Source organism: Strongylocentrotus purpuratus, unplaced genomic scaffold (genome assembly GCF_000002235.5).
Source record: "Strongylocentrotus purpuratus isolate Spur 01 unplaced genomic scaffold, Spur_5.0 spur5_scaffold_14, whole genome shotgun sequence".
Taxonomy (NCBI): Eukaryota; Metazoa; Echinodermata; class Echinoidea; order Camarodonta; family Strongylocentrotidae; genus Strongylocentrotus; species Strongylocentrotus purpuratus.
In genome coordinates, this window is record NW_022145599.1 from 11,737,292 (window position 1) to 11,751,066 (window position 13,775).

A 13,775-nucleotide genomic window follows, 5' to 3' on the forward strand; every position below is an offset into this window, starting at 1 on the left:
ATTGCAATAAATAAATCCCTCTCTCCTCTTTTTGTTCTTTCCCACCTCTTTTTAATGTCCCCTGTTTGCTCCTCCTCGCTCCCCCAATCTCAACCCTTAATATATTCCTGTTAATCCCCCCCCTCCTTTTTCCATCATGTCTGTATAATGACTATATCTCTCCCTCTACGTCTGTCTCAATATTGTTATGCTCTATCGCCCCCACTCTCTCTCTCTCTCTCTCTCCCTCTCTCTCTCTCTCTCTCTCTCTATCTCACTCTTTCTCGAAATGTTTAACGAACGACATGCAAGAAATACAACATATCGCTTTCCATTTATATTTCAAAATGCATTTCATTTTTATTCACGTTTTCTTATGTTTCTTCTGTCACTGAATGATAAATAGAATAGATTTGATAGTTTTCCTTCTTTTCCCATGTTACAGAAGTCATCACATTTCACAAAGAAAACACAGAAGTGGAATGTACAACATATTCTAATCATCTCATGAATAAGACAATGGATATACATGTAGTGCAGCTTGAATAACAACAAATTAGAATGTTTTTTTTTGTAATCGGAATACTCAGATGAACAAGAAAGAAACCCTAAAAGTTCAACGCAATTAATACTGAAAGAAAGCTATATATTTATGCTAAACTACATCAATTTGAAGCATTTTCTAAAAGTAACATTTCACAGTATGTCACATTATTTACGAAACAAGGTTTCGTGTTTTTCAAGTGGGTTTAGCAATTCTCACTGAGCTCTATGCTGAGGTTTTCCCAAGTACACATTTCGCGATACTTCACTTTGATGTTGATGACTTTTTAAATATTCAACAAGATTTCTGACCATAGGTAATTGCTCAGAAATCCAAAACAAATTGTAAATTACCTTTAAAACAAAAACTTTAGAGCAAAATGTACGATCATTCTTAAACAACTGCATGATAAAGGTCAATCCTCGACAGCGAAATAAAAAATATTACTGTTTTTTGCGGTTTTTAATCAACTGCTAAGTTTTTAGATAGATGAACTCTTGTATGTACCATCTCCTAATGAATCATTTAAAGATTAGGTCAGGTTCACGTACCTGATGACAATTTCCGTTATCTTCTTCGAATTCACAACGTCTCAATGAACAATTATTCTTCACTAATAAGTAATCAAGCTTTTAAATAACTTTGAAACAGTTTTCTTTCAGAATGAAATTACATGACCAGTGATCAAATTATCTTTAAAGGCTTCTTTAGTTATTACGCAATATACCACCACAAAAAAAGCGGCCGCGATCTTTTTTTAAAGTGTAAATGAATGACAACTGCGCACAAAAAAGTTCCTGCGTGTATTCACCGAGCTCCTTGTTAAAAGATACAGAAATGCGAAGCGTATTATTTTTCACGTCATCATTAAAAAAAACCGCCGTGGTTTATCCGCCTCATATCTGAACGAGCTTTCAGCTTTAACAGATATACCCCTCTTCTTCGTCCTACTATTCTATTCATAACCTATTTACCATGATATTTTTGTCCCGCAAAATCCCCTTATCTTGCATGATCCTTCTCTGATTTTATTTCTAAACCCCCTTGTCGGATCGGCCAGCATCTTCAGCGACTTGTTGAATAACAGAAGAAAAAAAAGATTGCCCTCACATTGAGAATCATACAAAAACAAAACCACTGGATTTAAATAAGAGCAGCAACCAACACCGTCAAATTAATTCCTCCTTCTCAATGACCTTTCGTCATGATAGTCTCTTTTTAAATTTATCCAAACATGAACTTTACGAATAGTTATTTGTTTACACTACAACATCGTGATTTAATTCTTTCCGCCTCCAACCTACGTCTGTTCTTTCCTCATTGAAATACAAGGAAAGGTCGCGAGAGCGGGAAATGCATAGCATTACCATCATATCAAACACAAAAAGCCTCCTGGGGAGATTTTCTTCTTCTCACTTCTGTCAAAAGGTCGAAAGATTACAATTCTGACGAACTTTTCGCGTTGAATGTCTATGTGGACTTTGTCTTTCCCACGTGGTGCATGCAACATTGAAATGTCAAAGGAAAGCGAAATGAAAATGATGCCATATTCTCTGTAATAATACTTTAGTATGGTGAAAGCTTTACAGCGACTATCATGATTAAGAGGCAAAAATGTAACACCAAGGGTATTGAAGGAAATGAAGATTTCTAAATTTGCGACTTTGAGTTTGAGAAAATACAACTAGCAACGAAGACACAAAACAGAAGGAAAATGACAACGATAAAAATAAAACAATAATCGCTCATACAACTTGACAAGACCAGTATCGCTACTAGAATAACATAACATATAGGCTGTAATGAAAATAGCCACACAAGAAAAACTAAGTCGTAAATTTTTGTCAGAATGACCATAAATTGAACCACAGCTTTTCATCTCTTTCAAAAACACCTTATTTCCCAAATGATTCTTGCAACCTGAAGCAAATATTTCTCGCAATAAACCTTTAGCGGGGACTGAACGAAAACTAATTTATGGCCGCAAGCGCCAATATAATACCTATTTGAATCCAAGGAAAATAAGAAATTTCTTGCCCTAACCTTTTACATTGGGGGCGTCATTTTGCAAATGAGAAAAAGTTATTCGATGCTTCCTGTATCCAAGGGAATCAACACAAGGGCAGTCGTAAAAAAATTGACAAACCCCCGAAACGACTGAAGAATAAGATAAAGCGAGCTATGTGTATCCGTCGGGGCTTGCTTACTACCCGACGTGAAACGTTATCCGCAAATAGCCGTCCGATTCCAGCGCGGCCTAGCCGTAATCTGGTGTTACTCGACAGCTTTGTGATAATTAGCTGAAATCAATACCCCCGTCGTACCCTCGTGTCCTCTCTGACTTCTCATAACTTCAAGGCGTAATTTAGTTCAGCCAGGCTTTTCGCGTAAATCACCTTTTCCACACGTCACGGGCAGAACATTTTAACCTTTCCATCTCGAAGACAAGCAAGACCTTTTTGCCCTTCTTAACGCGACCTATGTTTTTCCTTTTAACTTTAAGACGATATCATGAGTCTTCATAGCATACTAACATTTTTTCTTTTCTGCCCTTTCAAATTGATTTAATTACATAATGGAATAAATGACGTTTCTTTCTTTAACATCCAAAATGTTCTAGTTAAATTTATAAGTGAAGTCTTTCGAATACAGAACTATAACTTAATTTGATAGTGAGCTTGCATTTTCTACAAACATTTCTGATATCGAAGGCATTTTCTATCATTTGTTTATTTGGGGCTTAAATTTTACGATAAGCATACAATAGTATACGAAGAACACAAAATGCAAGCGAATTCAGCTTGAAGACTTTCATACAGTATCATCATTGTTCTAAAGAGTTATACATTACTAATACTGATCACGTGACACGGACGGGTTGTCTTGATTGGTTGATTGGGGATGAGTCACAAATGCATGCGTAAACAAGAGAGAGGTACAGAGTTTGGAACTGAAGCAAGTCAGTCTTTCATCTTTGTGGAATGTGAAACAATTTCGATGGTGAAAGGAATGGAATAGTGTGAAAAACATAATAGAAGAGGAGATACAATGCGGCATCCAATCCGAAGAATGGCATAGCGCCAAAATTATTGCTAGTATTTTCCGCCGGCGTAAGATCGTACCCGCCTCATCCCCTCTCAAGCTCCCACAATAATGTGAACGCCCCCTCAGCAAACGCATGTGTGAATGGTCCCTTTTATAATGACGTTTTCATCGCCCTGAAGTCAGACAAAGCGAAGAAACTGTTGCCATTTTTTAATTATTGCCTATTATAGGCCTAAATAAGTTTAGCCAAAAAGTTGAGCATTCAAGGAACTTCAATCATGAAAATAATGAAGATTATATTTGATTAAAAAAGGGTACTGTAATGGAATGCCCATAGCAGTTGTTTCCAAGTTAAAAGAAAAACAAATTTCATCTGAACAGTGGCAACTTTTACTCGTAACTTAGGTTCAAATGGAATAAAGTGACCAATCGTGAAATCTTTTTCGCACATTAATTTGCTTCAAACATATTTGTATGTATTTCAAATTGTCATTTGATCAGAATTAAAACTGTAAAGACAATACATTGCCGATTTCTTCTAACATTATTCAAAATTCAAAATCAGAGTTGAATATTAAATCAACAGCCGCAAAATAAAGCAGTATCAGTTTCCTCCCACCGATTTGATGGCAGAGATAAATCCTTTCCAATTCGGGGTAATAAAATCTGTTTGCCAGTTCCAATATCCGAAATGAATGTCTAAATGGGTTCCGAACCCTGCGCTCGAGTGGAAAATGTCGTCATAATTTGAATTGATTAAGTTTGTTATTGTCAGTTACGGATATCCCCAAAATGCATCTCCCAGACAAGCGTTTTCCCGCAATTTCTTCGATTCTACTCTGATCGTCTGCATGAAAGGAATCCATTAAACCGGTCCATGTGGCCAGCCTAATAACGTAAACCAATGCACGCTTCGTCTCCACGGAACATCCATCTTCATCATTCACTTATTCTGGTAATGTTCGCACAAACTTTCCAGGCGAGCGTTTCGTAAACAAAACTACATTTCACCAATTTAAACGGTCCGTGCGCCATTTGGCTTTAATGCCTTGTGCATATCAATATATATGGCGTCGTCATTGCCTCTACCGTTGCCCTTCATGCGTGCGTTTTCCCTAGAGCGTACACGATTACTGAGTGTTGTATAACTTTATCAAGGAATGTAATTCCACTTCAAGTTTCGAACCAAACTTTGAAGCCCTGAATTTAGTGATTTTAGAAGTGTCGTGGTCTAGTGGATAAGTCTCCGGACTGTGGATCACCTGGTTCTTGGTTCAAGTCTCGCCACGACATTGACGTCCTTTAGTGAGACATTTATCTAGCTTTGTCCCACTCTACCCAGGTGAGATAAATGGATGCCGGGCAGGATTTAATTCCTTGAAAAGCTATAGAGCGCCATTAGGGCAGCCATGCTAAAGACCGGGTAATAACCGTGGAGCGCCAGGAGTGTCAAGTTTGACAAACATGAGTGATATACAAGAACACACTTTTATTATTGTTATTATTATTATCGTCCAAAATTATCAAATATTGTAACACAAATATATACTGCTGCAATGAATCGGAATTACACCATGTTTGGCGTTGTTTGCTCGTCGGCAAATTGTGTAAGACAAGTAGTTACCAGAAAGCTCTTTTTAACTCAGTGGAAAAAGTAAGCACTGACTGTTATTTTGTACGCCATTGAAATAGTTATTCTTACATTATTCATCTTAATGCTATCAAACCAGAAAATGACAATCTGCACTTTGACATTACAAACACTTCACACCACTCTCCACAAACAATATTGCAAAATGAAATAACCATGAAAACATCTATACGAAAGATGAATGTACTGCGACTCCTATCTGCATAGCTTTCACGAAAGTTAAAGAGACAGAGGAATTGATCCAAATTAACAGTGATTCGACTTGACAAGGTGACCAAACATCGCGAGAGAAACAAAACAATTCAAGTAACAATAGAAGTACTCGATTGAGCTAAAGGTATTTTATATACTTCAAAGTAAAGGAGAAACAAAATCGGTGAACTTAAAGATCGGTATATGCGAGTCCCTCTGTCCCATTTAGTCCTTCGTGTCTCGAGGAAACACATTGTCAGACAAATTGTCAGAAACGAAATAGAGAGTATGTATGTACATGTGAGGTTTTGATTACAGAATATGCAATCTATGTACACTTTAACAACCAATGAACTATCATCTAACTTTCAGAAAATAGTGTGCATCTCAACTGAGCATTGCGTTTACACACGAGAATATATCTTAAGGATTACATGGAGCTCCAGAAGATATAAACATTCAAGTTCGGTCTTCAATGTTCAGAAAAATATATTTCGAAATCTTTGGAGTGTTCGCATAAGGTATTGTCAAAACATGTACAAAATACAGTTGATGGAATTGTTTTGACGTGACTCCAATACTTGTCTTGCAGTTGTAGTGTCTTGATAAACAACTTGTAGCAGAAAATATCCTTCAATTCTTATCGAGTTCATGAGGCGGCTATTCATAAAAGAATGATCAGAGGAAAGGTCATGATTGCTTCGAAAATTCCAGGGATTGGCTCATCATTGACGAAGCAACGCACGAGATGTGATTTCTTTTTTGCTCTCCACTCTTTTTTCTTCGAGATGTATACTACACGTAAACGTGTTAATGAGGAACCAGCAGTCCAAGGTGTTACCAATTTGATGTACCCTGCTATTAACGCAGTAGTACGCCATCTTCGGTAGGTTTGTGACTATCACTTGTTGAATAACCCTGGTTTGGATCAATACTTTAACTTGCGTGTGATCTTGACAAATCCTCAATGCGATCGCGTGTATCCTTAGAAATTTTTAAGGAATAGCCACTTGAACAGTTATCGGGCTATCAGATTTGTAGTGCTTTTGGGTGCAGGTGTGTATGGGTTTCGGTGAGGTTCTTTCATATTTTGCGACCTTGCATCATCGCTTGCTTCACTTTACCGTGGCAGTGGTATGTTCCCTCACGTAGTTTGTGAAACGAAAGTAGTATGTTAAATGAAGGAGAGGATATTTCAGAAGCATCGCATAGGCCCATGAAACAGGTCTTGCACATCATCCTCAGCTGCTTACTATGCGCAGACAATAACTATTCTCTAGACGGGAACTGCATCCGCTGAAGATCCAGTCTCGTCCATCTCAAACCGGTTAAGAGCAGTTCGAATGACGATCCTTTACGCGACATTTGGCAGACGGTTTGTTGTCAACATACACTACTTGTGTTTGCGTCAAAGGAGCATTGATTTCATGACAAGGTTTTCTTTGGGGGTCCTGTTTGTTTAAACGTCAGACGATCTACATTGTCTAATTGGTTTTGCTTGAGTGTTATCTTTTCTTTGTAATGAAGGAAACCCGAAACAGGTACAGTGTAACATTTCAGAGTGTTCCTTAAATACCATGCTCCACCAGTAGAATACATATCACAAGGTGCCACATCCAATTATTCCGACGACTGAGAAAATTTCATATTTCTACTTTGAGCTGTTCTTCTAGCTCGTCATTGAGATCATCGGTGCCGAGAAGTTGGGCAGCTGCGGCACTTGCTGCCTCAGTGGTCGGCTGTTCGTCTAGTAAGAAGTCTATATCATTGTTGTTATCTCCGATGATTTGCAACGCGCGTGTGATGTCGATCCCGTGTTCAGTGGATAAACGATCAAGGTCTGCTTTGAGTCCTACTACCATGTCAGACAGTGCTAAAATATAATTCTTGGCTAGAGTCAGAGTCTCGATTTTGGACAGTTTCCGTTCCGCGCGTACGTGCGGAATGATATTGCGCAGGTTCTGGAAGGCATCGTTAAGTGTGTGCATGCGCATGCGTTCTCGCTCGTTGCTCTCTAATCGACGACTGTTCCTTTCACGCGCGCTGACTCCTTTCCGCCGCCGGGTTCCGCTACCGCTTTTCCGACCGCCTTTTGACCGCTTTGCACCAGATTCTTCCATGAGGGACCCGGTCGAAGATTCACATTCGCCTGATCCGTCGTTGGACCCGTCCTCTGTGGAGTTAGTCCGACTTAATTGTCGTTTCTGTCCTCGGCGTTTTTTCGAGCTCGATTTATTGCTTGGCATCCCGGCAGACTCTGCGCACCATGCTTCGACGCTCGGCGGCGAATGGTCGTCGACGTCGAACTGGCTCCAAGACATCGTCCCTTTCATCTGTGTATACGTTCTCACCAACAAAGTTGAGTGTAAATTACAAGTTTCGCGACTGTAGGGTGAAAAGGGGCTTACAGTATTCAACAGATAACCGCCAGCAGGATGTATGTGGTTGAGTCAGCAAGCATGAAAAGTTCCTTAATCAAGCGTGCTGGTGTATCCGGCGATAGTCCATTCGGTGAATAACCTCTATGGTATCCTCAATTTGATAAACACTGAAACGAGAAGAAGCAGAAAAACAAATATGAGCCGCTTCGTAAAAACACATTATGAGAATGCAATTACCGTATATTTCATTCAAATGAAGATGAATAAATGCAATCAAACATTTGACGCATTTAGTTTCGTAAAATTGACAGAAGTTTCCATTGCTTGAAAGTAAAAAGAAATAGTCGAAGATATCTATGTGAACTGAAAGTGATAATTAGATCAAATTATCACCCTTGAAGTGTCACGTGGTCATTACAAAGATAATTCAATCCAAATTCGTTATGGGTAATGCACGTAAGAAATATTTCGCTGCATCCCATTATGTATACACCATTGATCCCTTGCCACTCTTCTTGGCATTGATTTTTCCTTGAGTATTTACGGATATTTCATCCTTATATCATGAACAAAAAGGGATTGACAAGGATTATTTTAAATGGGATAGAAAGCGTTTATTTATGTAATGTTCTTCTTTGCCTATCTCTTCCTCCTTTCCACTTTTATCCTTCGTGTCCCCTCCGTCCTCTCTCTGATATGCCATTTGATTAGGGGGAGCACTCCCCCGACCCCCGTGTCTCTTCCTACAGTTTATTCTACAGAACTGCCCTTTATCCCTTCTAGCAATCCAAATAATATTCCTATTTTATTTCTACCACAACTTCTCCCCCTTGTATGCAAAAATCCACTTGTTGCATAGCCCTGCCTCCCTTGCTGTGTGCTGAATACATTATGGATTATTCATAAAGCATCATATTGTCGACTAGATCTTGGCAGAGAAAACTAAGCAAACACTGTATGCGATACATTGGGTGTGCAAACATTGAAAAGGTTGTCATTATTGATAGCGTGAGAGATGCAACACATGGTAAAGAAACGGAAACACAGCTTCAAATATTCGCCATCAGTCAGGAAGCCATGGTGTTTGAAAGAAACGATACTGTACATTGATAGGTAGTTAATGAAATGTGTTAGATCCATCACAAACACTTGGCCCTTTCGATTTCAGGTTCTTAATTAGAAATTGCATTTGCTTAGATCATCGAGCGAAATGGCATTTTTTCTTCCCATTTTACTAAAACGAAACATATTTATATGATCTGCTATACATCATATCCACACAACTAGTCGATGGGAGTGGAATATTACACAGATCAATACAGATGATTGTAATTTTAACCATGGTTAACAAGGCACAATACAACACAACGTAAAAAAATATTCGATCGTGTACACGCTCCCGAGAAAGGCGTAAGGATACGTCAAAACTTGTATCATTAAACATGATTGGCTAAAAATGCATTACAAACCTCACTTTCGAATTATCATTTATATATTTCAGGGAGGTGAGATCCCTGTTTATATATATTTGTGTGTGAGGGTGCGTGTTTCCAACCACGTTATGAAATCGAGCAATTTCCATTCGACACGTGTTCCCATATTTCTAACAGGACAATCCGGTACCCTACGATTCAGTGATTCATGTCCAGTTCGCCATTAGTTTAATTGGAGTCACGAATTCCTGATCGGGCTGATATAGTGAATAATTACCGAGATAAATAGTAATGACTAATGCCGATTAGATAGGGAGACATCCAGCTAACCATGTTATAGGGATCAAAGGGTGCCGACAAAATTGAGGTTGATACGAAGAAAACTGGTCAATTGTTAATGAGATATTAATTCCTGTAGTTTGACCATAAATAGGGCGACGGAGCGGGTGGGAAATTTAAATAAACGAGAAAAAGGCAAATAGTATTGACGTAAATAGTATAAAGGCAATCAGGTACATGTTACTCGGTACTCATTTCTGTGCACGATGCATATATTTTCATCAATATCAAGTTAATTCACTAACAATTTGATGATTCCAAAACCTCATCAGCATACACCAGTTCTCTTCGTACTCCATTATCACCACTATCCGTTCTCTAGTTCTGTCCCGTTTAGACCTCCAGTGACCCATTCCGTCTTACATGCAACATCACACGGAAACTAGCTGGAGATAGGACTTTCACTATCACTGCATCTGAATATTGGAATAGGCTACCTTTAATACTTAGGCAATCACCACCTGTCTCTTCATTCAAAAAGGGACTTTCCTTTTTTGTAATCCAGATTTTTGGGATTCTGTATGTTTTTCATTATCATATTTTGTAGAATTCTTCTTGCTGTAAGCGCTTTGGGTCGCTTTGGAAAAATCGCAGTATATTAAAATAATAATAACAGTAATACTAATTATCAACCTTTCCAAATTACTTCTAAGCAGAACTTTTCACAATCTCATAGCATTGCCTGAACTCAAATGTTTAGCTTTAAAATGTTCAAGATAGAAAAGGGTAGAGTGTTTTGCTTCCACTATGCATACTGGATTCCGTCAGCCCATTACAGCCTGACTGCGCTGATCGATGCATTGGAGCGCATGTTCCATATTATGACTCGATTTATCATTGATGACGCTTCGGGTATTGCTAGATCAGGAAGAAGGGAAACAAAATCACATTCAGCACATTAAGGCAGGGTTACTGACACGATAAGAAGACTTTAGAAGATGGCCTTGGGTTCCAATAGGCAATAGCTAGGTATTCACGAGTGGGATGGTGATGAGCCGATGAAAAGAATCCGTGTGACGTTAGAGGTTTCCAAACTTAAAGTCAGGGATCTGACCAATTAAGGCATTAGAATTCTCACAAAATCTCTCAGAGTCCCACAAAATGTAAGCGTAATGTAAGTATGTAAAAGGGAAGAAGAAGAAAAGATAAATAGTGATAATTACCCCCCCCCCCCTAAAAAAAATACTCCAATTACAATCAGATACGCATCAGGGCATCAGATGTTTTGAGACTGCCATACAATGTGTTGTCCCACATGCACGTATTCACGTTGGCGATTCTCAGTGTTCTTAGCCATTAGTTCCGATATCTAAATTAAGTTAATACATACATGATAATATGAAGACTTTCACGGGATCAATAAATGCTGGATAACTTTGAAAATTATTTTATAAACACGACTAACGTCATGTAGAAAGATAATCTTGTTTGCGACTGACCTTCATAAAAAAAAGGTCTCTACATCTCCTCCTCTCTCTCTAATTTTCCCCATTTTCTCCAATCCTCAAATCTTTTCTTCCCCTCTCCCTCTCTCTCTCTCGCTGTTATGATCTACTTATACTTTCTTTCTTTTCTCATTTTTATTTTTTTTCCTCTTTTCCGTTCGTCTGTATGCACAGAATTGGCACCAAATAGTTGTAACCCCATTTTCCGTTTTTCACCAACGGCTTCAGGTTACAAAAACAACCGAATATATCTCTCAAATTTGAAAGACTCAATTTCTTCTCTTTTTGTTGTGGCAATTTTTGGCCAAGTAAATGAAGATGGCTTGCGTAATGTGATACGCGAGGATACCGGGTGGACACGACTAAAAATAGGGGAAGTCAGGTAGAAACACGGCCGAAATTAGAGCATGGTTGGCGATTGAAGCAAGCCACGGAGCTTGGTGACAGCCGAGTGTAGTGCATTGATCAGAAGGAAACGGCAGCTATCGTGTTTCATTTTTCACCCTCCCGAGTCCATTTCCCTCCGGGGTGGGCATCGATTGGTCCAAGGCACTTTACCACACATTATTCACCTAAATCCGGCTGCAGCTGTTTTCATAAACACGGTGGGGATTATTTTCCTATTCCAAAGAGGTTTTAATCGCTCATTTTTCAATTTTTTTTCTTCAAAACTTGGAGGATAATTATGTGCTTCAAAGGGGGAAGGAGAAGTTTGCTGTCAGCATGGTCAGTGACGACAGTATTGCAAATTATTTTCCTGCTTTCCTCAAGGGACGGGTTTTTTTTTATTATCCCGTATTAGAACTGCAAGATTGTTTATAACGCGGCTCAAAATTGATATTACTTAAATTATCTTCTTGTAATTATTTAAACATTAAGTAAAGTCTTACTGAAATTGAAGTTGGCATTGCCCTTTTTTCTCTATGGTTGCTTGTTACATTATTCTGAGTCCATCCCAGGTTCATTTGTTTCATTTATTATTACGAAATAAAAGAATAAAAATCTTTACATGTAATTTGGTCATGGTTAAATTTCAAAGATAATTATGATGAGTTGGCCTTTATTTTATTCGCATTCTTTTTTAGAGTAGGAAATCACGACATTTACTGTCTACAGTAGATATGAAAACAGTGCAATAGATACATTTTGAAGCATCCTTAATTTCTAACCAAATGAATGTGAATTAACCAAAAAAGTAACACATTAAGCTCACTACGGGAGATTATGGAGAGAGGGTGCGTGTGTGTGTGTGTGTGTGTGTGTGTATGTGTGTGAATGGCGAAGATAGAGAGAGAGAGAGAGACACACACACACACACACACACATACAGAAAAACCAACGGGGGGGAGAGAGAGAGAGAGAGAGAGTAACAGAGGGGAGGGGAGGAGGGCGGGAGGGGTGATATGATTCAACTACACAACATAAATAAATGAGATGGTGAGATAAGGAAAATGCTATTCCAAAGATCTTTTGGCCGTATCGTCTTGAAATCTAAAAACAGACATCAAAAGAAAAGAAATGGTCCAATTTCTCGAGGAGAGAGTGGGTGATTTGTAATGATAATCCTTGAAAAGGTTTTGGGCATTAAAGGAGATTCGATGAAGATGTGCCGGGAATCTCAATAAAGAGAGTGATTCTGTCTCTTTGTTTCTATTTCTTCATCTATCTCTGTCTCAGTGTCACTCTCACTTTGTATGTCCGCCCCCTCTCTGTGTCTGTCTGTCTGTATGTTCGTCCCTCTGTCTGCCTCTCTTTCTCTCTCTTTCTTTCCCTCTTCGTCTCACTCTCTCATTCATATTCAATTTATATTACTCTCTCTTTCTCCCTCTTACATCCTGTGCCCTGTTTATATCTCTATCATTAACCCCTTTTAGCCATTGCCTTTTCGCACTTTCTATATAACCCTATTTCAATTTGTCTTTTATTACTTATCTATTATCCCTCCCTCCATCCCTTCCTCTCCCTCTCTTTCTCCCTTCTTCTTTCCCACTCAGTCTGACCTGAGTGGATTTCGGAAGCAAGATGACGTCGTTGTAGCATGCATGATCGACGATGTAGACAATAGATCTCAGAAGAGGACTAGAAAAGGGGTATGCGCTCTACAGGGGTCAAAGGTACTCTCCAACGCTGATAACAAATATAAAAAAACTAAAACATAATATAAAAATGTCTAGACTTTATTTTGAATGGTTAAGCATAGCGTAAATACTCTTTGGACCATCAAATATGTAATCATCCTGATTCCGTCATCCTACTCTTTGCTTTACACTGATATAGTTAATTGAGAAGTTGAGTAATTTGTTGTAGTTCCTATTATTCGGTGTACGAGTGTGGGTGTCTGAATTTATTTGTGCGTGTGCGCGCGCGTGTGTGCATGCGTGCATGAGGGTATCAAGTTAAAGTACAAAAACCCTACCTAAATTTACCATTATTGGTCGTACCTGGCAAAATTACCATCGCAACGCCTTCCTCTTTAATTATTGATAAATATTATTTGATCTCCCTCTAAACAAAACGTGGTTCAGATTTCTCATTCTAACCCCTAGAATAAAAAAGGAGTATAGTTATTTGTTGGTCTAGATTATGATAACATTTCTCTCCTTTACGTTGTCAAAAACTTAGCAAGTGGGCCAATTGGTGCGGCGAAACTATAACTATGCCACTTAAATGTAATCAGTTTCTGCAGTTAATCAGAGCACTTTTATCGACAAGACTCTGTCCTCACGTCAAAACCGAAAAACTACCTCATTTCCCTAACGAATCCTC

The 13,775-nt window shown here is 38.6% G+C and overlaps 1 protein-coding gene across 1 annotated transcript; it reads right to left on the reverse strand.

Moving 5' to 3' along the window:
• Nucleotides 1-7,054: 7,054 nt before the first annotated feature.
• Nucleotides 7,055-7,732, reverse strand: LOC105445067 (class A basic helix-loop-helix protein 15). Its single transcript, XM_030985004.1, has one exon. The coding sequence runs from the start codon at nt 7,730-7,732 to the stop codon at nt 7,055-7,057; it is 678 nt and encodes a 225-aa protein (XP_030840864.1).
• Between the last annotated feature and the right edge of the window lie 6,043 nt (nt 7,733-13,775).